Source organism: Bubalus kerabau, chromosome 1, assembly GCF_029407905.1.
Source record: "Bubalus kerabau isolate K-KA32 ecotype Philippines breed swamp buffalo chromosome 1, PCC_UOA_SB_1v2, whole genome shotgun sequence".
Classification (NCBI taxonomy): Eukaryota; Metazoa; Chordata; class Mammalia; order Artiodactyla; family Bovidae; genus Bubalus; species Bubalus kerabau.
This window is the reverse complement of record NC_073624.1, coordinates 145,488,672-145,514,654: the sequence shown is the minus strand read 5'-3', so window position 1 is coordinate 145,514,654 and position 25,983 is coordinate 145,488,672. Positions and strand designations below refer to the sequence as shown.

At 37.2% G+C, this 25,983-nt stretch overlaps 1 protein-coding gene across 18 annotated transcripts in view; it reads left to right on the top strand.

Moving 5' to 3' along the window:
• Positions 1-25,983, top strand: part of CTNNA3 (catenin alpha 3) — a 1,911,430-nt gene that overhangs the window by 1,818,952 nt on the left and 66,495 nt on the right. For all 18 annotated transcript variants that reach the window (XM_055590589.1, XM_055590598.1, XM_055590586.1 and 15 more), the window contains 2 exons: positions 4,059-4,164; positions 23,356-23,490. In XM_055590589.1, coding sequence (XP_055446564.1) covers positions 4,059-4,164; positions 23,356-23,490 — 241 coding nt within the window. The remainder of the gene's footprint in view (positions 1-4,058; positions 4,165-23,355; positions 23,491-25,983) is intronic.

The following is a 25,983-nucleotide window of genomic DNA, read 5'->3' as shown; positions in this document are numbered from 1 at the left end:
GCCAGACTTTGAGGTCCATCACCAACTGCTGGAGCTTGTTCAAACTCACGTGCATTGAGTCAGTGATGCCATCAAACTATCTAATCCTCTGTTGTTCCCTTCTCCTCCTGCCTTTAATCTTTCCCAGCATCAGAGTCTTTTCCAATGAGCCCAGATGCCATGATCATAGTTTTTTGAATGTTGAGTTTTAAGCCAGCTTTTTCACTCTCCTCTGATAGTACCTAGCACATAAAAAATACTAAGTGTATTAACTACTATTATGGATCATAAGATATAGATATCATCATATATCATTGTTTCCATCTCTTGAGTTAACCACAATGTCATGAGTTTTATTTTATATAAAGATAGAGGAAAAAAGAATTAAAGGGGAAGTTGTCAGCCTTCATAGAGGAAATGATACTGTGTTAGCAAAAATTTGTTATTGCTATTCACTCTCTAAGCTGTGTCTGACTGTTTGTGACCCCATGGACTGCAGAATGCCAGGCTCCTCTGACTTCCAGATATTGCTCAAACTCAAATCTATTGAGTCAGTGATGTCATCCAACCATCTCATCCTCTGTCGCCACCTTTTCCTACTGCTCTCAACCTTTCCCAGCATCAGAATCTTTTCCAATAAGTCGGGTCTTCACATCAGGTGGCCAAAGTATTGGAGCTTCAGAGATTTAGGGGCTACAAAGTGCAAAAGATATAATTAACCATTTTGTTTTATTTTTAATCAGTAGCAGAAAATGCAAGTCATTTCAAAGACATTCTGTCCCTGAAAAAGATAAAATAAGTCCTCAAAATTTCTATGATATGGTTCTGTAATTAAACTAGATTTCTAGTTAATTGAACTGTTACTGATGAGCTATATCATCTTCTTGTTTCTCATACTAATCAAGATAAAGAAAGGGGGAGGGGGATGGATGTCAAAACCTGAGAGAGGACAAGGAGACAGTGAAATTCAAGGTTGGGGCCAAATCTAAAATGGCTGAGAGGTTTCTGTTGCACCAATAAATCAAGTTTCAAAAGGTATCCCTTTCACTTGCATTAATAAAATTGTCAGTGGCCTCAACATCACTGGATTATTGCAGCCTTTCTCATTATACCTTCTAACATATAATTTAATGATTAACTGGCAAACTGTCTACTCCAGAGCTTGATCTGCCCTCCTTTTTGAAGAGATAGATTATTATTGTAACCACTATTTATGAAAGATTTCTGGCCTCTGGTTTCCTTAAAATATCCCCCTCCTCCTCTGGGTATCTTTCTTTGTATGATCCAAACTCAATGATTTAAGACATAATTTGCTGACAGGAGATCCTGAAAACCCATTATGAAAATGAAAGCAGAAAACAACCTTTGAATGTATTTTCCAATTTAAAAAGCCTTCATTACATAGCACATTTCAGGCTGAGAATGTTAAAAATTTATCATAGTTTCAGTAATTGCTGCTTCCTCTGGAACTTGGCATAATGTGGAATCATTTGTAAAATGTATATTTTGTTTGGCAATCAGTAGGAAGCTTGCCAGGCAATACATTTAATTAGAAGCATGAGGAAGAGAATAATTGTAGTCTGTCATAATATATTATTGTTAATTTTAAGTTCTACATGTGTTTAAGATAGTAGTCTCATAACAAGGTGTGTATTTAAAGTTTGAGGTAATTTCCTTTTCATCTGCCTAGGGTTTTATATGGGGAAATACATTATTTTGAGGGGAAGTGTACATTAGCTACATCCCTTAGAATGCTTTGTCCATTGCTTAAGCTAAGTGAGCATTAGCCGCTCTTCTTAGAAACAACCTTTGTCCATTGTTCAAGACCTTGAAAATTGATGCACTGCCTTTCGGGAACTTAGCTTTATGTAAGTTTAACTTTCTCTGGAGATGCATAGGCATAATGAAATGCAGTGCCTTTCTTGAACATAACCGTGTACATAACATCTAATCCTGACTGATGTATAAAGTGAATTTGATAAGAGCAATGCAAAAAAATTGTAATAATGAATGGTGATTTTTTTAGAAAAAATTCAAAGCAGCCTGTGTTGGCAGATTCAAAGAGGAGAAATATGATGATAACCATGTACTGAGGCCAGGTTTTCATCCTCTTAACCGTGATGTTCCATTTTTACAGGAAAACTTGCTTATAATGAATTTGAGATGCAGTATGAAAAATGTACAGTGAAAGGGTCTTTTGGAAATACCAGTTACTATTGATTTGATGTTCAGGTTTTCTGTTGTACAATACTCTGATCATTTTCCTTTGCATGAATCCCTCTATTTTGTATTAGTATAGAATGGTCTCTTAAGTGAACAGGGATTTTTCTCTAACAACACATCTTATTAGGTTTAGCATCAGGGCATCTACCCTCAAGATAGGTCTAAGATGTAAATAAAATACTGGACAAATAGTTTTTACTCTGCTTCTTTTCAACTCCATTGTATTCTGGACTCTCAGAATCTTCCTTTCCTCACCCTGACCAGCATATTCCTTCTTCCCATCTTCCTCACTCTTCTTGTTCCCGGGAAAGCATCAAAACAATTGCATTAGTGAGTGATTTCTTCAGGGTCCTATCCTCTGCTAGGAACAAGGAGCATAAGCCACATAATTGGAAATGCCAGTATGTTGGCATTCAGTAGATGACTAGAAATTGGAAATAAGAGGAATAGTTTTAGGTGGATGGAACAGTGATGTTCATTCAGGTCAGTGATTCATTTATTTTTGAGGGATGAAAAGACAGAAAAATATCTCCTTATTCCATTCCAACTATTTAAGAAGTGCACTTCTTCTTAACTATGTTGCACATCCCTAAATAAGCCCAACTTTTATTGCATGGCATTAGAAAACAAAACTATCTTAAAATAACAACGACAGAAATAAAAGCTCATTAAAATGCTTACTTCATTTAAAGCTATTTTTTGAGCACTTTGTAGAAATTAGCTCGTGTGGCCCCTAGAATTACTCCATGTGGTGGGTGCTCCTATTATGTATCACCAAGGAAACTAAGATATGAAGTGGATATTTATTTTGCTTGACTCACAAATAGTAAGCAGCCTGTTGTGGGGAAACAGCCCAAGGTAATGTGACTCCACTTTGCTGACAAAGGTCCGTATAGTCAAGCTATGGTTTTTCCAGTAATCATATACAGATGTAAGAATTGGACCAATTGAAGGCCCAGCACCAAAGAAGTGATGCTTTTGAATTGTGATGCTGGAGAAGACTCTTGAGAGTCCCTTGGACAGCAAGGAGATCAAACCAGTCAGTTGTAAATCAACCCTGAATATTCATTGGAAGAACTGATGCTGAACTTCCAATATTCTGGCCACCTGATGCAAAGAGCTGACTCATTGGAAAAGACTCTGATGCTGAGAAAGATTGAAGGCAAAAGAAGAGTGTGCCAGAGAATGAGATGTTTAGATAGTATCAGTGACTCAATAAACATGAATTGAGCAAACTCTGGAAGACAGTGAAGCACAGGTAAGCCTGGTGTGCTGTGGTCCATGGGGTCACAAAGTTGAACACAATTTTTTTTTTAATTTTATTTTATTTTTAAACTTTACATAACTATATTAGTTTTGCCAAATATAATGACTGAACAACAGTAACTATGATTTTACTTTGAACTAATTGTGGAGGAGAGTAAATTTGATAAAGAGCACTTAACCTAAAGACCATAAAAAAAGGACTAAAAAGAGGAGGATTAAAAACATACCTGCTAATCAAAATGTACTGTTAAACATATAAATTGTTCAAAATCTCATGTTTCCTCCTAGAATGAGGAGAGTATCTTTGCCTTATGAGATTTGCATCCACCAAAAGTATCTTTAGGCTGAGGTTTATTGTAAGAAGTTCATGGGACTGAAGATCAAATGGAGTCCATCTTCTTGGAAGAATATCCTGAGTGTTAACACAATAGGTCTTCATTAAAAAAAAAAATCATACTGGAATCTAATCATGGGCTGTTTAAAACTGAAATATGGAAAGCCAATGGGTTATACTTCGAGGTGCAAATCTGGGTGTGTATTTGTGTCTTAGCATGAACCACATCAACAAACATGCATTCTTTTACTTTAAGGGGCAAAGGACCACTGAAGCATACAACTGATGTGATCTATGCAGCTAAAATGATATCAGAATCAGGATCAAGGATGGATGCCCTTGCTCGGCAGATTGCCAACCAGGTGAGTTCTCTATAAATGAATGTAATAAAAGCCCATGCTAATTGCTTTCTGTCATTTGATATTGATTAGAACAAAGTTGAATTTTTACTCTGTTAGACTGTTTTTTCCTAAACTATTATTGAATTATTTTTTGTTTAATTAATACACAACTATTGGAAAATTTATTGAGACAATTATTTATTGAGGCTCTTGGAAAATCCCATGGACGGAGGAGCCTGTTAGGCTGCAATCCATGGGGTCGCTAAGAGTCGGACACGACTGAGCAACTTCAATTTCACTTTTCACTTTCATGCATTGGAGAAGGAAATGGCAATCCACTCCAGTGTTCTTGCCTGGAGAATCCCAGGGATGGGGGAGCCTGGTGGGCTGCCGTCTATGGGGTTGAACAGAGTCAGACACAACTGAAGTGACTTAGCATAGCATTATTATTATTACTATTATCATTATCATCATCATTATTATTATTTATGGCTTGATTAGTCAAACATTTTTTGAGCTTTAAACATATTCAAATTATTCTAAATTATCAACTTCTGAGTTACAAATATACTCAAATTATTTTAGTTGGCTGTAATACCCAATGTTAGTATTTTTTTCCTTAATACCTCAGATTTCTTATTTTTGCTCTTTAAAAATCAGTACTTTTCAAAATTATCTTAGGTTTTCTGTGTTAGCAATATGCTCTGATATTCTACATAAAACTACAAGACAAATTGTAATTAGTAAAGTAATGAAATGAATATATAAAATGTAGGAGGTGTATAATCCTTACAGGTGCTCCCAGTGCTTTGTTTTCTTTAGCTTTCTCATGTCTCTCTTCCAGTTTTCTAAGATGCAGCTACATCATTAGAGTTACCTTTTGCTTAGGTACCTTTTGCTTAACTTTAATTGAAAAATCTGTCAGTTTCTTTAGTTAATGTACTCAGATATTCAGTTAATATTTCAGACAGAGATATAATATTCCTTGGTAGGTTTTATATTATTCAACCCCATAATACATGTTTGGGGGCTTCCCTGGTAATTCAGCTGGTAAAGAATCCTCCTGCAATGCAAGAGACCCTGGTTCAATTCCTGGGTCAGGAAGATCCCCTGGAGAAGGGACAGGCTACCCACTCCAGTGTTTTGGGTTTCCCTGGTGGCTCAGATGGTAAAGAATGCACCTGCAATGTGGAAGACCTGGGTTTGATCCCTGGGTTGGGATGATCTCCTGGAGGAGGACATGGCAACCCACTCCAGTATTCTTGCTTGGAGAATCCCCATGGACAGAGAAGCCTGGCAGGCTACAGTTCATAGGGTTAAAAAGAGTCAGACACAACTGAGTGACTAAGCACAGCACAATACATATCTATGCCCCTTTGATGAAAAAAGCACTTTTCTTTTTCAATCTGAAACTACTTCGTATTTTTCTTGCATATATACTGTAAGAGAAACTTTATCGGGCTGCTTCTTATTATTTAATCTTTTTATCCTCCTTTTCTTGGAACTTGAATGTTCTCTTCTTAGATATTATATTTTGGGATATAAAGGAGGAAAAATAAAGAAAAATAATAACAGACAAATATTTTAAAGCAGTTGTGAAATATATTCATATATGTAGTATATATGTTTTTCAGTATCTTGCTACTTTAAGCATTGTGAGCATTTTATTAACCCTTTTAATATTCAGCCTTTACAGTTAAAAACAAACTCTATTGTAACATAATTCAAGATTCATTATGAATAAATGACTAAAGCCCAGATCTGCCCATGGTTTCTATATTTTAGAATCATTGCATTCACTTTTATGAGGTAAAGTATTAATAGTAGCAGAATAAATGAAACCATAATATATTAAACAGATTTATTTGTTCTCATAACTTTTAAAAACCAGTGTGCTTCTGTTTATTTTAGAATGCACAATTTTCAAAGTTCAAATAATTGTGTCACTTTGAAGTTGTTCTTTTTTTCTTAAGTAGTCTTTTTAATTGGATTAGGTCACCTTGAAGATACTACTGTATTAAATTATGTAGCTGTATAAAATTATAGCTGTATTAAATTATGCTATTGTTTTTTAGCATTATTCAAATAACATGGAAGAAAGCAAAAGTATTTTCTCACTTCCCTATAACTTTGACATTTTAAAAAAAGCTTAAAGAAGGAGTCACTGACTAATGAAGAATTATAGATGACTCTCTCTCTGGCCTTTTCCATTTCATATAATAAAGTAGTTTCATATGATATAATTTTGTTCAAAATAAATAGGGTTGTGAAGAAACAGAATTGAAAGAAAGGAAACTGACTCATTATAGTGATTATCTGGGAAGGTTATGATTATGCTTCAGATACTGTATGATAGAATAACAAAAATTTAGACAAAAATAATTATTGAAATTGTTTTTGGAATAAAAGTTAATAATATAAATCAGCAAGGTAATTTTTACATTGTCAATGGTATTATGAAAAAAGTCTTCCAGAACATGGTTGTGTGTGCTTAGTTGCTCAGTCGTGCCTGACTCTTTGTGACTCCATGGACCACAGCACACCAGGCTCCTCTGTCCATGGAATTCTCCAGGCAAGGGTACTGAAGTGGGTTGCCAGTCCCTTCTCCAGGGGATCTCCCCAGCCCGGGAACTGAACCTTGGTCTCCTGCATTGCACGCAGATTCTTTACCAATTGAGCCACCAGGAAAGCCAGAACTTTGCTTGCTTTTAACTTTGAACAATCTAATAGCTCAAAAAATTTTAACAATTTTATGACACTTTACAGTCTGCATTTTGCTAGAGTGTCAGAAGGTCAAACATTCATTAATTTCTAATTCCATCCAACATGGACTTGTTTATATTTTATATAGTTGGGCCAATTTCATTTCATTCTATCAAGTTTCGAAGTTCATATGTAGAATAGAATAAAATCAGATTGATGGAGGCTTATATTCAGCCTTCCTGGATTTTTTTTTAAACCTTTCTTCCCTGCCTTATTCCCTTAAACATAAGTGTATTGTGTTTATTGTTGTTCAATCACTAAGTCATCTCAGACTCTACAATCGCATGGACTGTAGCATGCCAGGCTTCCTTGTCCTTCACTATCTCCCAGATATTGCTCAAACTCATGTCCATTGAGTCAGTGATGCCATCCAATCATTTCATCTTCTGTCACCCCCCTTCTCCTGCACTCAATCTTTTCTAACATCAGAGACTTTAAAAAAGAAGTCTGATATGGGGTCTAGTACCTTCACAACAGTGTGAGAACTTCCCTGGTATTATTGTTCTCTAATTTGTCATTCGCCCACCCCACAATACCCCCATACTAGTTCTTGTCTATTACCATACGCAACTTACTACTTTGGCATTGCCACTAGGTAACTACAAAGAGGTTATTGATATTTCTCCTAGCAGTCTTAATTCCAGCTTGTGCTTCTTCCAGCCCAGCATTTCTCATGATGTACTCTGCATATAAGTTAAATAAGCAGGGTGACAATATACAGCCTTGACGTACTCCTTTTCCTATTTGGAACCAGTCTGTTGTTCCATGTCCAGTTTTAACTGTTGTTTCCTGACCTGCATACAGGTTTCTCAAGAGGCAGGTCAGGTGGTCTGGTATTCCCATTTCTTTCAGAATTTTTCCACAGTTTATTGTGATCCACACAGTCAAAGGCTTTGGCATAGTCAATAAAGCAGAAATAGCAGAATATCAATAACTTCAGATATGCAGATGACACCACCCTTATGGCAGAAAGTGAAGAGGAACTAAAAAGCCTTTTGATGAAAGTAAAAGAGGAGAGTGAAAAAGTTGGCTTAAAGCTCAACATTCAGAAAATGAAAATCATGGCATCTGGTCACATCACTTCATGGGAAATAGATGGGGAAACAGTGGAAACAGTGTCAGACTTTATTTTTCTGGGCTCCAAAATCACTACAGATGGTAACTGCAGCCATGAAATTAAAAGATGCTTACTCCTTGGAAGGAAAGTTATGACCAACCTAGATAGCATATTCAAACCAACCTAGATAGCATATTCAAAAGCAGAGACATTACTTTGCCAACAAAGGTCCATCTAGTCAAGGCTATGGTTTTTCCAGTGGTCACGTATGGATGTGAGAGTTGGACTGTGAAGAAAGCTGAGCACCGAAGAATTGATCCTTTTGAACTGTGGTATTGGAGAATACTCTTGAAGGTCCCTTGGACTGCAAGGAGATCCAACCAGTCCATTATAAAGATCAGCCCTGGGTGTTCTTTGCAATGAATGATGCTAAAGTTGAAACTCCAATACTTTGGCCACCTCATGAGAAGAGTTGAGTCATTGGAAAAGACTCTGATGCTGGGAGGGATTGGGGGCAGGAGGAAAAGAGGACCACAGATGATGAGATGGCTGGATGTCATCACCGACTCAATGGATATGAGTTTGCATGAACTCTGGGTGTTGGTGACAGACACAGAGGCCTGGTGTGCTGCAATTCATGGGGTCGCAAAGAGTTGGACACGACTGAGCAACTGAACTGAACTGAACTGAACTAGGAAGAGATGAATGAAAATCTGTTTTAGCATATAGAAGCTTCATAGAGACTTACTTGTCCCAATCACCCAACTTTTCTTGGGTTTTATCAGTTCAGTTCAGTCGCTCAGTCATGTCCAACTCTTTGTGACCCCATGGACTGCAGCACACCAGGCCTCCCTAATTGTGTTGAGATGCTATGGTAGATTGCATATGCCATCTAAGACCATGTTGTTTAAGTTTTACAGAACTCTGGTACAAATCCTATCTCCATTAGCCAGATTATTCCTGAGGGTCAGAATGATGTTACTTATCACAATTATTAAACATTTTCCTCATGAATAAAGAGGATGACAAATTGAAGAAGTAGTCTTCTTAGAAATCTAGGATTCCAAACTATTGGTACATATCTTTTTCTATTATTTGACTCTTCACTCTAATTCATCATTTAGCAGATATTCTAAATTAGATGAACTGGTAATGCCTCACAAGGTAGGAATAATACATGGAAAGATCTCAGTTACAAAAGCAACCTATCACAAACAGAAAAGTGATGAATAGGAAACACAATAAAAATGAACATCTGCTAAAGTGTTTTGCACAGGAGGAGGACAAAATTGGACGTTGTAACTCCTGAATATTGTGTCTGAAACCTAATACTCCTTCAATGTAAATTTTCCAATGCAAAAGTATCCAGATTATTGACTGGGTACTCCCACCTAATCATAACTAGACACAATTAAAATGAATTTTCATTGTTAAATATATTGAAAACCAATGCTAATTTAAGAAAGTGACATTTAAAAAAACAAAATGAAGAATTTCAAGGCAAATTATACCTGATACACTCACCTATGAACAAACAATCTGCAAGTATAATTTATGTTAATATTTTGACAAAATATTGTTGGTGATTAGCCTTATTTGAATTGTTTCCTACTGATATTCTGAGAGTTAAAACATGTAATAAAACTACACTAAAAAGAAGCTTCTGAAACATTCATTATGTCATTCTAACATGTCTGTTAAGGATAAAACTCCCAGATGCATCTTGTGGCATTATTTGTATTTTGACACTGTTATTTGCCTGAAATTTATTTTGAGAAGAAAAGTTAATGCCTCAATTTGTTCTCCAGGTTAATGAACCTTTACTTTATAAAAATCAATGCGTAGAAAGTTCTCAGGATTAAACAGGAATAGACAAATACTGAAATATTTTATCTGTTTGCATCCTTGAAGTAATAGTCTGTTAGAAGGCATGCTGCTTTACTATTTTTTAGTAGATCTTTGTAATTTTCTCATTAAAGTGAATGAAGTCACTCAGTCGTGTCCGACTCTTTGCGACCCTAAGGATTGTAGCCCATGGAATTTTCCAGGCAAGAGTACTGGAGTGGGTTGCCAATTCCTTCTCCAGGGGATCTTCCTGACCCAGGGATCAAACCCGGGTCTTCTGCATTGAAGGCAGAGGCTTTCTCATTAAAACAAATTCTTAAATGCTTTGAAGGTGATTATATATTAGTTTTATTTCATGTATGCAAAACTATAGCCCTAACTACCAAAAATAAGGTGTTTCAGGGTCTAGGAGGAGGGAGCTATTGGGTATAAGAGGAGAATAAGAAAGAAGAGGAATGTTTCTTCTTACAAAGGGCTGACTGAGTTAACCAAAATTTCCCCCCAAATCAAAATGTGTCTGCATTACCTTTCCACCATTCTTTTTCTTTTCTTTTTTTAAAAATATAAATGTATTCATTTTAATTGGAGGCTAATTACTTTACAATATTGTATTGGTATTGCCATACATCAACATGAATCCGCCACGGGTCCACCATTCTTTCCACATACATATTCTTTTTAAAGGATAAAACATTCTTGTAAGTTTATTTTTATCCAAGTAGCACTTGAGTTCAAGTTTCAGGTTTCAGGGAGAGACATGATGTTTTGGGGTTGTAATCTAACACATAAGGAAGTCAGTCCTGAGAATTTCTCATGGAAGTCAGCAGAATGCTAAAAGTAGGTTATGCCAGAACTTTACACCTATTAATACTAAAGGAAAGGAGCTTTGATGAAGATGGGAAACATCTTTGTTTTTCATTGTTATTAGTATTCAAAATATATATTGCTGATAGCATTTTCTCACTGGTTGTATGCTCAAACCTAGTTGAAACTAAAAATGGATTTAAAGCAGCCTTAACCTCAAGACCATTTAAGTCTAAATAAGTTCAGTTCAGTTCAGTTCAGTTGCTCAGTCATTTCCAACATTTTGCAACCCCGTGAACCGCAGCACGCCAGGCCTCCCTGTCCATCACCAACTCACCAAATTCACGTCCATCGAGTCAGTGATGCCATCCAGCCATCTCATCCTCTGTCGTCCCCTTCTCCTCCTGCCCTCAATCTTTCCCAGCATCATGGTCTTTTCAAATGAGTCAGCTCTTTGAATCAGGTGGCCAAAGTATTGGAGTTTCAGCTTCAACATCAGTCCTTCCAATGAACACCCAGGATGAACATCTCCTTTAGGATGGACTGATTGGATCTCCTTGCAGTCCAAGGGACTCTCAAGAGTCTTCTCCAACACCACAGTTCAAAAGCATCAATTCTTCAGCTCTCAGCTTTCTTTGTAGTCCAACTCTCACATCCATACATGACTACTGGAAAAGAATATATGACAAAATCTAAGCAGCATATATAAGTTCTGGTAAAACAACATTTATGCATGGAAAAATGCCAAACTATAATTTCCCAAGTTAAAACTCTCACAAGTCAGCACCCCCAATCTAGTGTTGTCCTCCAGCGCATCCTAAAAGTGTTCCACTGTTTTTTTTTTGGTTTGTTTGTTTATTTGTTTGTCTGTTTTACCATACCCTTCACTTCTGTGTTTTAGAAACCTTAGTTTACTAAAGAGCAGCAATGATAGGTGTAATGAAGAAGAGAAATGTTCCAAATATACTGAGATTTCTGGATGTAGAATCATCTCAAACTAATGACTGACCAAATTCAATAGATGAGTGAGACAGAGGAAGCACTCTTAATTTAGATAGTTAATAGAATAGGAAAAATGGTAGGCAACATGGAGTATGAGATAGTTGAGGGCTATATGTGTTGAGAGTGAAATGTTGATAAGACCATGAAATGGGCTGGGTAAACACAATATGTAGATGGATTTTCTGAAGACAGGGCTGGATGGTAGAGATTTAGTCATGTTTATTTTATAAGTGGTAGGTGAAGCCAGAGTAGCATATACTATTATCCAAGTAGAGGCTGAGAGTGAAAAGATGCCCAAAATGGAAACTCAGGACACCAATAGGGGTGGCATTGAAAAACAAAACAAAACAAAACAAAACATGTTCATGAGGAGAGAAAGATGGAATTACAGGGTTGAGGGAGGGATTTTGTTTTGAGGGACTTTATGTTGACAGATTCAAGGTTAGAAGAAGACATTAAAAGTACAGAAAAAGATGGGATCACTGATGATCTGTGACTGAGGAAGGTGAAATGAGACAGCCTCTGGGCTGGAGTACAGGTGGAGACATGAGCCCTGTGGAAAGAGAAAGGTCATGGACACAAAATGCTTCTGCTATCATGAATTGCTTAAAATATCTATTCTAGAAATTCACAGTAACAACTGATACTTTCCCTTAACAAACTTTGCCAGCTAGCAGAATTTAAACTATTGTCTGTAATTTCAAAAATCATTTTACATATGTCTTAAATAAAGTTTATACTCTATTATGGGAAAAAAAAAAAGCTAAACTTATGGCATAAAGGTCTTTAAAGTATTCATTTTGCTAATTCATCCTTAAAATTCAAACTGAAAGGTAATAAATATTCTTCAATTTTCCTCTTGCTACTAAATGATATATCCTGCATTGGTACAAAACATCTTAACTAGAAGAGAAAGCCAGTTTAATGTGACAAAACCTCTTAAACTGACATGTCATCTGCTTGTCTGTAGCGAGTGTCCTCGTGGTTATAAAACTTAATTTAAACAAAAAATCCATGCATTGAAACACAAACCTAGTTAACATCTCCTAACTTCTCCTAACTTAATAAACTGGGAAATAATAACCAAAGTGTATGATGACATTCTACCACTCAGTTTGCCTGAAAATCTCTAGCAGTATTCCAAGTATTTTTATGAAAAAAAATTTTTTTAAACTAAAGGATAAGAATATTCTACACATCTAAGTCCCAAACTTTTGCAATTAGTTTTATGTAAATATATAAAATCTGGGGAAAACATAATTTGATTTTAATAATGGAGGTTGGGCAAATAGTAAAACAACAGGTTCTTAAAGTAGAGATGATACATTCTCCTGATTCTGCTTCTAGGCTGCTAAAACTGACTCAGAAAGACTTTGCAAATGTCAATAGAAAAGAAGACTTATAACACATTTTATAGTATGGAATTTTTAAAAATACTTTAGTTATAAAATTGACTACCATCTTTAGGTATAACCAAGATTCTCATCAATTCTGGGAATGAAGGGTAAATCAGAGTCAAGTAACTTTTAATTTCAAAAGTTCAAATTTTCTACTCATTTGTGTCATTATTTGCTTAACAGAATTACTCTGCTAGCATGGTATGAAAGTCTCTCAAGAGAGTCTGTAGATTTTTCTTAAGCTTGGGTGATTGCAACATTGTTTATCAGTTAAGAATCTAACTATTAATTTTCAAGTTTGGTTTTATCAGAAGTTATATGAGTGAGTGAATGAGAGTCGCTCAGTCGTGTCCAACTCTTTGCAACACCATGGACTGTAGCCTGGCCAGGGTCCTATGTCCATGGAATTCTCCAGTCAAGAATATTGGAATGGGTTGTCATTTCCTTCTCCAGGGCAGAAGTTATATAGTGTTTGTCTTTAAGGAACAAATTCACAATAATCCTATTTATAATATACAGGTAAAAATGTCAGTTTTAGAAACCAATTTACAAACCAGAGTGGCAATTTACTATTCACTGTATAAGATAAAACTGGCAGGAAGACTAATATTGTTTGGAGACATTACAAGTAGGGAGTGAGGCCAGATCATGTGAGTTTGTATACCAACTTCATCACTTATTAATTGGGCAAGTAACTTAGCTTCTCTATGACTCACTTAACTCCTTTTGTAAATGGAGATAATGAAGTTGTGTGAGAGCTAATATAGATAAAGAACCTGGAATAATATGTGACAAATAAAACACTGTATGTGTCAAAGGTTATTATTGAGTCCATCCATAAGAACAAAGAATAGATAAGAGCCTTTATTACTCAGGATAGACAAAACAATGTTTTCAATGAATTTCATATAGAAGAGATCATTGTGTAGTGAATGAAACAGAGAAAACTCAATTCAATTTTTTACACAAATCATATACTCTGTCTTGCAAATGACAATATGACAATAATTAGATCTAAGTGAAATGGCACTGTGAATACTATTTTATACATGTAAAGGACTTAGCACAGCACCTGTGCCATTCACACAAATAAAACACCTAATAAAGATCAACTCTCTGTCATGGTAAAAAAAATAAATAAATAAATTGTCTTGCCTTTCATTGTTATAAGTAATTCTAGATAGTTAATCTTTGAATTTAATAAAAATCTAAGTAATCTTTACTTCAAAATAGACATAGTGTTACCATAAAACTTCTTTTTCCTTGGAACCATGTAAACCACAGTAATCTGTGATTTGAAGAAAAAAAAAATCACTCCAAATTCTCTTAAGTTCTGTGACTGAAAATAAAATAGATTTGAAAGCAAGTAGATATGGATTCAAATACTGGCTCTATCATAAACTCCTCCATCCTGGGAAAATTATGCTTTCTAAAATTATTATGATTTTCTCATTTCTCATCTGGAAATTGGGGAAAGTGAAAGGAAAGTGTTAGTCGCTCAGTCCTGTCCGACTCTTTTCAACCCCATGGACTGTAGTCCAGCAGGCTCCTCTGTCCATGGCATGAATACTGGAGTGGGTAGCCAATCCCTTCTCCAGGGGATCTTCCCCACCCAGGGACTGAACTAGGGTCTGCTGTATTATAGGCAGATCCATGACCGTCTGTCTCCAGGGAGGAAATCCCTTCCTTTTCTTCCTCCCCTATTAAGTTTTCTCTCCCTCTCTCTGCCCTTCTCCTTTACATTTGTCGCCTCTTTCTTTTTACTTAGTTTCGATTTAATCCTCCTGATGAGAATTGTGGGATTATCCGTTCAGTTCAGTTCAGTCATTCGGTCATGTCCGACTCTTTGCGACTCCACGGAATGCAGCACACCAGGCCTCCCTGTCCATCACCAACTCCCAGAGATTACTCAAACTCATGTCCATTGAGTCGGTGAAGTGAAGTGAAGTGAAGTGAAGTGAAGTCGTTCAGTCATATCCAACTCTTTGCGTCCCCATGGGCTGCAGCCTACCAGGCTCCTCGGTCCATGGGATTTTTCCAGGCAAGGGTACTGGAGTGGGTTGCCATTTCCTTCTCCAGGGGATTTCCCGACCTGGCTCTCCCGCATTGTAGGCAGATGCTTTACCCTCTGAACTATAGGTACTATGATTATTGAGTTGGTGATGCTATCCAAATATCTCATCCTCTGTTGTCCCCTTCTCCTCCCACCTTCAATCTTTCCCAGCATCAGGGTCTTTTCAAATGAGTCGGTACTTCTCATCAAGTGACCAGAGTTTTGAAGTTTCAGTTTCATCCTTCCAATGAATATTCAGGACTGATTTCCTTTAGTATTAACTGGTTTGATCTCCTTACAGTCCAAGGGACTCGCAAGAGTCTTCTCCAATGTCACAGTTCAAGAGCATCAATTCTTTGGTGCTCAGCTTTCTTTATAGTTCAACTCTCAAATCTATACATGATACTGGAAAAACCATAACTTTGACTAGATGGACTTTGGTTGGCAAAGTAATGTCTCTGCTTTTTAATAAGCTATCTAGGTTAGTCATTGCTTTTCTTCCAAGGAGCAAGAGTCTTTTAATTTCATGGCTGCAGTCACCATCTCCAATGATTTTGGAACAACCCCCAAAAAAGTCTGTCACTATTTCCACTGTTTCCCCATCTATTAGCCATGAAGTAATGGGACCAGATGCCATGATCTTAATTTTCTAAATGTTGCATTTTAAGCCAACTTTTTCACTCTCCTCTTTTACTTTCATCAAGGGGCTCTTTAGTTCTTCTTCACTTTCTGCCATAAGGGTGGTGTCATCTGGATACGTGAGGTTATTGATATTTCTCCCAGAAGTCTTCATTCCAGCTTGTGCTTCCTCCAGCCCAGCGTTTCTCAAGAAGTACTCTGCATACAAGTTAAATAAACAGGGTGACAATATACAGCCTTGACAAACTCCTTTCACTATTTGGAACCAGTCTGTTGTTGCATGTCCAGTTCTAACTGCTGCTTCTTGACCTGCATGCAGATTTCTCAGGACACAGGTCAGGTTGTCTGGTATTCCCATCTCTTTCAGAATTTTCCACAGTTTATTGTGATCCAAACAGTCAGGGGCTTTGGCATAGTCAATAAAGCAGACATAGATGTTTTTCCAAAACTCTCTCACTTTTTGGATGATCCAACAGATGTTGGCAATTTGATCTTTGGTTCCTCTGCCTTTTCTAAAACCAGCTTGAACATCAGGAAGTTCATGTTTCATGTACTGTTGAAGTCTGGCTTGGAGAATTTTGAGCATTTCTTTGCTAGCGTGTGAGATGAGTGCAATTGTGCAGTAGTTTGAGCATTCTTTGGCATTTCTTTTTTTTGGGATTGGAATGAAAACTGACCTTTTCCAGTCCTGTGGCCACTGCTGAGTTTTCCAAATTTGTTGGCATATTGAGTGCAACACTTTCACAGCATTATTTTTTGGATTTGAAACAGCTCAGCCTGAATTCTATCACTTCCACTAGCTCTGTTTGTAGTGATGCTTCCTAAGGCCCACTTGACTTTGCATTCCAGGATGTCTGGCTCTAGGTGACTAATAACAGTATCGTGATTATCTGTGTTGTGAAGATCTTTTTTGTATAGTTCTTCTGTGTATTCTTGCCACCTCTTCTTCATATTTTCTGCTTCTGTTAGGTCCATACCGTTTCTGTCCTTTATTGTGCCCATCTTTGCATGAAAAGTTCCCTTAGTATCTCTAATGTCCTTGAAGAGATCTCTAGTCTTTCCCATTCTATTGTTTTCCTCTATTTCTTTGTATTGGTCGCTGAGGAAGGCTTTCATATCTCTCCTTGCTATTCTTTGGAACTTTGCATTCAAATGGGTATATCTTTCCTTTTCTCCTTTGCCTTTCACTTCTCTTCTTTTCTCGCTATTTTTAAGGCCTATTTAAACAAGCATTTTGCCTTTTTGCATTTTTTGTATTACTTAGCTAACAAAGGTTCATCTAGCCAAGGCTATAGTTTTTCCAGTGATCATATATGGATGTGAGAGTTGGACTATAAAGAATGTTGAATGCCGAAGAATTGATGCTTTTGAACTGTGGTTTGGAGAAGACTCTTGAGTCCCTTGGACCACAAGGAGATCCAACCAGTCCATCCTAAAGGAAATCAGTCCTGGATATTCATTGGAAGGACTGATGTTGAAGCTGATATTCCAATACTTTGGCCACCTAATATGAGGTACTGACTCATTTGAAAAGACGCTGATGCTGGGAAAGATTGAAGGGAGGAGGAGGAGGGGGACAACAGAGGATGAGATGGTTGGATAGTATCACTGACAATGGACATGAGTTTGAATAAATTCTATTAGTGATGGACAGGGAGGCCTGGCTTGCTGCTGTCCATGGAATCGCAAAGATCTGGACATGACTGAACTGAACTGAACTCTCCATCTTTGGCTCCAAAGAACATAGTCAGTCTGACTTCAGTATTGACCATCTGGTGATGTCCATGTGTAGAATTTTCACTTGTGTTATTAGAAGATGGTGCTTGCTATGATCAGTGCCTTCTCTTGGCAAAATTCTGTTAGCCTTTGCCCTGCTTCATTATGTACACCAGGGCCAAATTTGCCCATTACTCCATGTATTTTTTTACTTCCTACTTTGCATTCCAGTGCCCTATAATGAAAAGGACATCTTTTTGGGGTGTTAGTTCTAGAAGGCCTTGTAGGTCTTCATAGAACCATTTAACTTCAGCTTCTTCAACATTATTGTCAGGGCATAGACTTGGATTACTTTGATACTGAATGGTTTACCTTAGAAACAAACAGAGATCATTCTCTTGTTTTTGAGATTGCATCCAAATACTGCATTTCAAACTCTTGTTGACTATGATGGCTACTCCATTTCTTCTAAAGGATCCATGCCTATAGTAGTAGATATAATGGTCATCTGAGATAAATTCACCCATTCCAGTCCATTTTACTTTGCTGATTCCTAAAATGTTCATGTTCACTCTTGCCATCACCTGTTTGACCACTTCCAGTTTGCCTTGATTCATGGACCTAACATTCCAGATTCCTGGAGTAACAGGCAAATTTGGCCTTGGAATACAGAATGAAGCAGGGCAAAGACTAATAGAGTTTTGCCAAGAAAATGCACTGGTCATAACAAACACCCTCTTCCAACAACACAAGAGAAGACTCTCTATATATACATCACCAGATGGTCAACACCGAAATCAGATTGATTATATTCTTTGCAGCCAAAGATGGAGAAGCTCTGTACAGTCAGCAAAAACAAGACCAGGAGCTGACTGTGGCTCAGATCATGAACTCCTTATTGCCAAATTCAGACTGAAATTGAAGAAAGTAGGGAAAACCACTAGACCATTCAGGTATGACCTAAATCAAATTCCTTATGATTATACAATGGAAGTGAGAAATAGATTTAAGGGCCTAGATCTGATAGATAGAGTGCCTGATGAACTATGGAATGAGGTTCGTGACATTGTACAGGAGACAGGGATCAACACCATCCCCAAGAAAAAGAAATGCAAAAAAGCAAAATGTCTGTCTGGGGAGGCCTTACCAATAACTGTGAAAAGAAGAGAAGTGAAAAGCAAAGGAGAAAAGGAAAGATATAAGCATCTGAATGCAGAGTTCCAAAGAATATCAAGAAGAGATAAGAAAGCCTTCTTCAGCGATCAATGCAAAGAAATAGAGGAAAACAACAGAATGGGAAAGACTAGGGATCTCTTCAAGAAAATCAGAGATACCAAAGGAACATTTCATGCAAAGATGAGCTCGATAAAGGACAGAAATGGTATGGACCTAACAGAAGCAGATGATATTAAGAAGAGATGGCAAGAATACACAGAAGAACTGTACAAAAAAGATCTTCATGACCCAGATAATCACGATGGTGTGATCACTAGAGCCAGACATCCTGGAATGTGAAGTCAAGTGGGCCTTAGAAAACATAACCACAAACAAAGCTAGTGGAGGTGATGGAATTCCAGTTGAGCTATTCCAAATCCTGAAAGATGATGCTATGAAAGTGCTGCACTCAATATGCCAGCAAATTTGGAAAACTCAGCAGTGGCCACAGGACTGGAAAAGGTCAGTTTTCATTCCAATCCCAAAGAAAGGCAATGCCGAAGAATGCTCAAACTACCGCACAATTGCACTCATCTCACACGCTAGTAAAGTAATGCTCAAAATTCTCCAACCAGGTTTCAGCAATATGTGAACTGGGAACTTCCTGATGTTCAAGCTGGTTTAAGAAAAGGCAGAGGAACCAGAGATCAAATTGCCAACATCCGCTAGATCATGGAAAAAGCAAGAGAGTTCCAGAAAAACATCTATTTCTGCTTTATTGACTATGCCAAAGCCTTTGACTATGTGGATCACAATAAACTGTGGAAAATTCTGAAAGAGATGGGAATACCAGACCACCTGACCTGCCTCTTGAGAAATCTGTATGCAGGTCAGGAAACAACAGTTAGAACTGGACATGGAACAACAGACTGGTTCCAAATAGGAAAAGGAGTTCGTCAAGGCTGTATATTGTCACCCTGTTTATTTAACTTATATGCAGAGTACATCATGAGAAACGCTGGACTGGAAGAAACACAAGCTGGAATCAAGATTGCCAGGAGAAATATCAATAACCTCAGATATGCAGATGACACCACCCTTATGGCAGAAACTGAAGAGGAACTAAAAAGCCTCTTGATGAAAGTGAAAGTGGAGAGTGAAAAAGTTGGCTTAAAACTCAACATTCAGAAAACGAAGGTCATGGCATCCGGTCCCACCACTTCATGGGAAATAGATGGGGAAACAGTGGAAACAGTGTCAGACTTTATTTTTCTGGGCTCCAAAATCACTGCAGATGGTGACTGCAGCAATGAAATTAAAAGACGCTTCCTCCTTGGAAGGAAAGTTATGACCAACCTAGATAGCATATTCAAAAGCAGAGACATTACTTTGCCAACAAAGGTTCGTCTAGTCAAGGCTATGGTTTTTCCTGTGGTCATGTATGGATGTGAGAGTTGGACTGTGAAGAAGGCTGAGCGCCAAATTGATCCTTTTGAACTGTGGTGTTGGAGAAGACTCTTGAGAGTCCCTTGGACTGCAAGGAGATCCAATCAGTCCATTCTGAAGGAGATCAGCCCTGGGATTTCTTTGGAAGGAATGATGCTAAAGCTGACACTCCAGGACTTTGGCCACCTCATGCGAAGTGTTGACTCATTGGAAAAGACTCTGATGCTGGGAGGGGTTGGGGGCAGGAGGAGAAGGGGATGACAGAGGATGAGATGGATGGATGGCATCAGTGACTAGATAGACGTGAGTCTGAGTGAACTCCAGGAGTTGGTGATGGACAGGGAGGCCTGGCGTGCTGTGATTCATGGGGTCACAAAGAGTCGGACACGACTGAGCAACTGATCTGTTCTGATCTGATGCAATATTGCTCTTTACAGCATCGGACTTTACTTCCATCACCGGTCACATCCACAGCTGGGTGTTGTTTTTGCTTTGACTCCATCTCTTTATTTCTGTAGTTATTTCTCCACTCTTTTCCAGTAGCATATTTGGCACCTGGGAAATTCATCTTTCAGTGTCCTATCTTTTTGCCTTTTCATACTGTTCATGGGATTCTCAAGGCAAGAATACTGAAATGGTTTGCCATTCCCTTCTCCAGTGGACCATATTTTGTCAGAATTCTCCATTGTGACCTGTGTGTCTTGCATGACCCTACATGGCATGGCTCATAGTTTCACTGAGTTAGGCAAGGCTGTGGTCTATGTGGTCAGATTGGTTGGTTTTCTGTAATTGTTCTTTTCAGTTTATCTGCCCTCTGATGGAGAAGGATAGGAGGCTTATGGAGGCTTCCTGATGGGACAGCCTAACTAAGGGTGAAAGTGGGTCTTATTCTGATGGGCAGGGCCATGCTCAGTAAATCTTTAATCCAATTTTCTATTGAAAGGCAGGGCTGTGTTCCCTCCCTGTTATTTGACCTGAGGCCAAACTACAGTGGGGATAATGAAGAGAATGGTGACCCCTTTCAAAAGGTCCCACGCATGCACTGCTACACTCATGGTGTATGTGGCCCTGCATCCGACCACTGCTGACCCCACCTCTGCCGGAGACTCCTGGACACTCAGGGGCAAGTCTGGGTCAGCCTCTTGTGGGGTCACTGCTCCTTTCTCCTGGGTCCTGGTGAGCACAAGGTTCTGTTTGTTTACTTCCTCCTTTTTTGAGTGTGAAGTTGCTTCAGTCTTGCTCCTGACTCTTTGCCACCCTATGGACTGTAGCCTGCCAGGCTCCTCTGTCAATGGGATTCTCCAGGCAAGGATACTGGAGTGGGTAGCCATTTCCTTCTCCAGAGGATCTTCCTGATACAGGGATTGAATCCCTGTCTCTTGTGGTTCCTGCATTGCAGGCAGATTCTTTACTGCCGAGCCACCAGGGAAGCCCTTAGAACTTGAGAAACATCCTAAATTCAAGTTTTCTCTATCATCTTATCTGATTGTCTCTCTGACTGGGTACCATGTACACAGAAATTCACTCATCTGTCCATTTCTATCTAAATATTGATAGTATTTCTACAGTAGAATTTATAACTTTGCTATCTTTGTTGAATAACTTTTACTTAAAGGTCATATGTTCTCATCTTGTCAACATATTTTGGAGCTATGTATACTAGTCTATTTAGCAAATATAAAAGAGAATAAAATTCTCAGAAATGTTTCATTAAGACTCTAGCTTATGAATTACTATGCAAAAGCAGAAATGCTGTCTTGTCTTTCATTTTACTTTTCAGTTTTTATTTTTGGTTATTAGAATTAAAACTATTTCAGTAATAACATTTTATTGTTATAGAAGTAATATGTTTTAAGGGCTTCCCTGCTGGCTCAATCAGTAAAGAATCTGCCTGCAGTGCAGGAGACCTGAGTTCGATCCCTAGGTTGGGAAAATCCCCTGGAGAAAGGAATGGCAACCCACTCCAGTATTCTTTCCTGGAGAATTCCATGGACAGAGGAGGCTACAGTCTATGTGGTCACAAAGAGTTTCACATGACTTGAGTGACTAGCATCAATATATTTTAAGACTATAAATATTAAGATATGTAAAATATGAAAAAAGTGAAAAATACTGGTACCATTTTTATTTACCATTTTCACATTCACATATTTATTTTCCACTTTGTTTTAAACACAAATATAAAAACAGCTTTTAAACAGTTAGATTGATATGGCATGTGAAATTTTAAATACTGAACTTTTTCACTTTCCAAAAACATTTTCCTTTGAAAATATTATTTTTGAGACTATATAATATCACACTATATAGCTATGTATCCTAATTTAATCTTTTCACTATTATAGGGCATTTATTTCCAAATTTTGCTATTGTAAGTAATGCTGTAGTGAATTTCTTTGCATATAAATTACTGTTCATATTTCCATATCCTTATGAATATGTATTATATTTAAAGTGAAATTAAGTTATTGGGGATTTTTAAAAATCTGTTCTAATTGTATAGGAGAAAGAACACAAAGATTAAATACTGACCACAGATATTTATCATGTTGTGATTAAGCTCTGCTCCAGGAAATTCCTTACAGAAGATAAAATAATGTAGGAGACTGTTTTGGGTAAAGTAATACATCTCTAAAACATGTATGCTGCCTGATCCTTGTCTCCAAGTAGATCCATAGCTCTTAGCTACTATAGAAATTATTTCTTTGGTCTAAGACCATTAGAACATTAAATTCTGAAAGTAACAGGACATAATATATGTCCTGTTACAGATGTGTTTTAATGCCCATATAAATATTAATTACACAGGACAGACAATGCAGAGCTATGAGTCCCAAGGAGTATTCTGATAGCAACTTTAGAAGAAAGGAATCATTGCATTTTAAATACTTCTTTAGATTTACCTAAAAATGAACTTTAAAAGCTTCTAACATTACAATAAATTAAAGGCAATTATTTTTATGTACCATTTCATGTCTGGAAATTTCTGTACTATTTCTTCTATCTATGCTGAAGTAGAAGAGGGCATGGCAACCCACTCCAGCATTCTTACATGGAGCATTCCATGGACAGAGGAGCCTGCAGGCTACAGTCCATGGGGTTACAAAGTCGGACACGAGTGAAGTGACCTAGAATGCTGAAGTAATTAAGGTTGGAACATGAATAAACTCTGCTAATGGGGAAAGCATATCAAAATCTACATGGGTTTGGTCTAAGTAATGGGACTCAATGAAAATAAAGTTGGGGCCTTAAAGATACTTGTAGTCTCAGTGTTTACTCGCTTTGATCTAATTCTTTGTTTTGATATTTTCACTTAATCTCTCATACATATTTAGTGCCCGGATCCATCATGCAAACAGGACTTGTTGGCCTACCTGGAACAGATTAAGTTCTACTCTCATCAGCTGAAGATCTGCAGTCAAGTTAAAGCTGAGATTCAGAACCTGGGGGGAGAGCTTATCATGTCAGCGGTGAGTACTGCACCTCACTTACACATCACATGTGGAAGATGCTTGAAACAGCAGCTACAACCCACCTTACCCCACCAATTCTTATAGGGTCATGTAGGTTAGAAGAAATTCAACGAGTATATAAAACTTCATGAAACTGGAATAGCAAGAAATTATGTCAGATGTTTTAAAGAAGTGTTAAGTTAGTACAGCTTCTCTTTATTTACTTCAAAGATTTTAGAATGAATCAGGTTCTGGAAGCCACTTGAGTAAGGATTGAATGTTAATTTAGAGCATGGTATCTAGATTTCAGAAAGTATACAGATGCAACTGTGAATTGAATCCTTTGATTTTTATAAAAAAATAAGTGCCTGTGGAATTGCAGATCCATGAAATAATTGCTTTCTCACTGTTAAGTAATATTCATTTTCCCATCATTCATTTTTATATCATAGAAATTCAGGTCTTGAAACTGTTATCTCCATATGTAATTGTGATACCAGAGTATGGTAGAACATAAATAGATTTAGAGAAACTTTCATAGATTACTTGGTGAACCTGAGTTTCAAACTGCTGTAAAATAACCATGGTCGAAATAATGTCTACCTTTTCTACTCATCTTTTAATAATGGTAGATCATTTTTTTTGAGTGAGGATAGTAATAAAATAACACTTGATATCTGTATTTGATTCAGTTATCAGTGACTTTGAGAAGGACATGGACCAAGATTATAAATTTAAGTTAAAGCAAAACATCATAAACCTTCTAGGAAATTAAATTCATGAGGACAGATTTTTAAAAATTATAACAGCATAAATATAAATATGTACATCTAGGAGCTCTCTAGCCTGACTTTGGACTTTCCCCCAATGAGCTAACATTTTGTTTTTAAATGTTTCTTTATTTGGCTGCACTGGGTCTTAGTCGCAGCAGGTGGGATCTTTAGGGGTGGCATACGAACTCTTAGCTGTGGCATGTGGGGTCTAGTTCCTTGACCAGGTATCAGACCCAATAGGAGTGTGGAGTCTTAGCCATTGGCCCACCAGGTAAGTTCCTAAACTAACAACAACAACAAAAAAGAACATAGCTGCAAAAACAAAAGCAAAGGTAATTCTCTGGTGGTCTAGTGGTGAGGACTTTGTGCTTTCAGTGCCCAAGGCCCAGGTTCAATACCTGATCAAGGAACTAAAATTGTGCAAGTACAATGCCCCACTTGAAGACAAGTTCATTAGGTTTATATTAGTGAATATCAGAACTGCAGTTTACCTTCAAATGTCTGTGTAGCCTCTGATCATGTGGACATGCTTAAATCTATGATAAACTGAAGACCAAAAATCACAAGTGAATATATTTGGAAATTATGTCTAAGGAATTATTAGAGATAAAAATTTAATTTCCTTGATATTCAAATTTTGCAAGAACAGTAACACCAACCAACATAGCCTGTGTTATACTGGTACTTTGCCACTCTTCAAAGGAAAATGCATTTTAAGTAGTCACCGTCTGCATGCTTAGTTGCTTCAGTCATATCCGACTCTTTGCGACCCCATGGACTATAGTCCCCCAGGTTCCTCTGTCCATGGGATTCTCCAGTTAAGAATACTTGAGTGTGTTGTTGCCATTTCTCACTGTCTGTCAACACAGAAATGTGTGTTTATGAATACATGCATGACTATATATATATGTATGTATACAAACAGTGTGTGTATACATATACACATAAAAATGTATTTTTATTTTGGATTACTAGGCACTCAGTCTTCATTTTCTCACTTAATATTATAGTACTTAAAATGTGTAAAAAATATATTTTAGACCCGAGCCTTTCTTCTGTTTACTTTTCTCAATTTCATACACTCACCATTATTCACAAGGTCTAAATACATATGAAATTTATTTTCTAATTATATATGTATTTCTTCATGTTGTCTAAAGCTAAGATTTCAAAAATGCTGACAGAAGTTCAGCTTATACATTATGTTAAAATGTATTACCATTAATTGTCCCTCCAAATATAATTTCCTCCAGATGTACAAATTGAGTCGGTATCCTTCCTGTTTGGTGATTCAAATTCATGAACTTTGTATATTTTACAGATAGATTAAGCATGAGTCATTTAGAATCATGATTTAAAACTTAAAAGCTGAGTCATTATATAAAATAAGGAATAGCATTGCAAATGCAATTCTATTTTGTCTTCATTGCACCCAAAATTTTCCGTTAGAAAAAGTAAACCTGAAGAAAGGGAGCAGCATGTCATGCACCTTTTTACATGTTTTACTGCCATCTGCTTGCAGGTCGATTCTGGAAAGCTTTTAAAATTCCTTTAATTTGTGTATGCCAAAGCCCAATTGCTTTATTTTCTCAGTGACCCTGAGTTCTCATCTTGTCTTCTTTCTTCTTTAAATTGAGCAGTCCTAATCTAAGTCATTGTTTTTCTTTGAGGTCTTTTGAAAAGAAATAAGCATGACTCTAAGGCAGGGAAACCCATTAAAAATTACAGAAATTTGGTA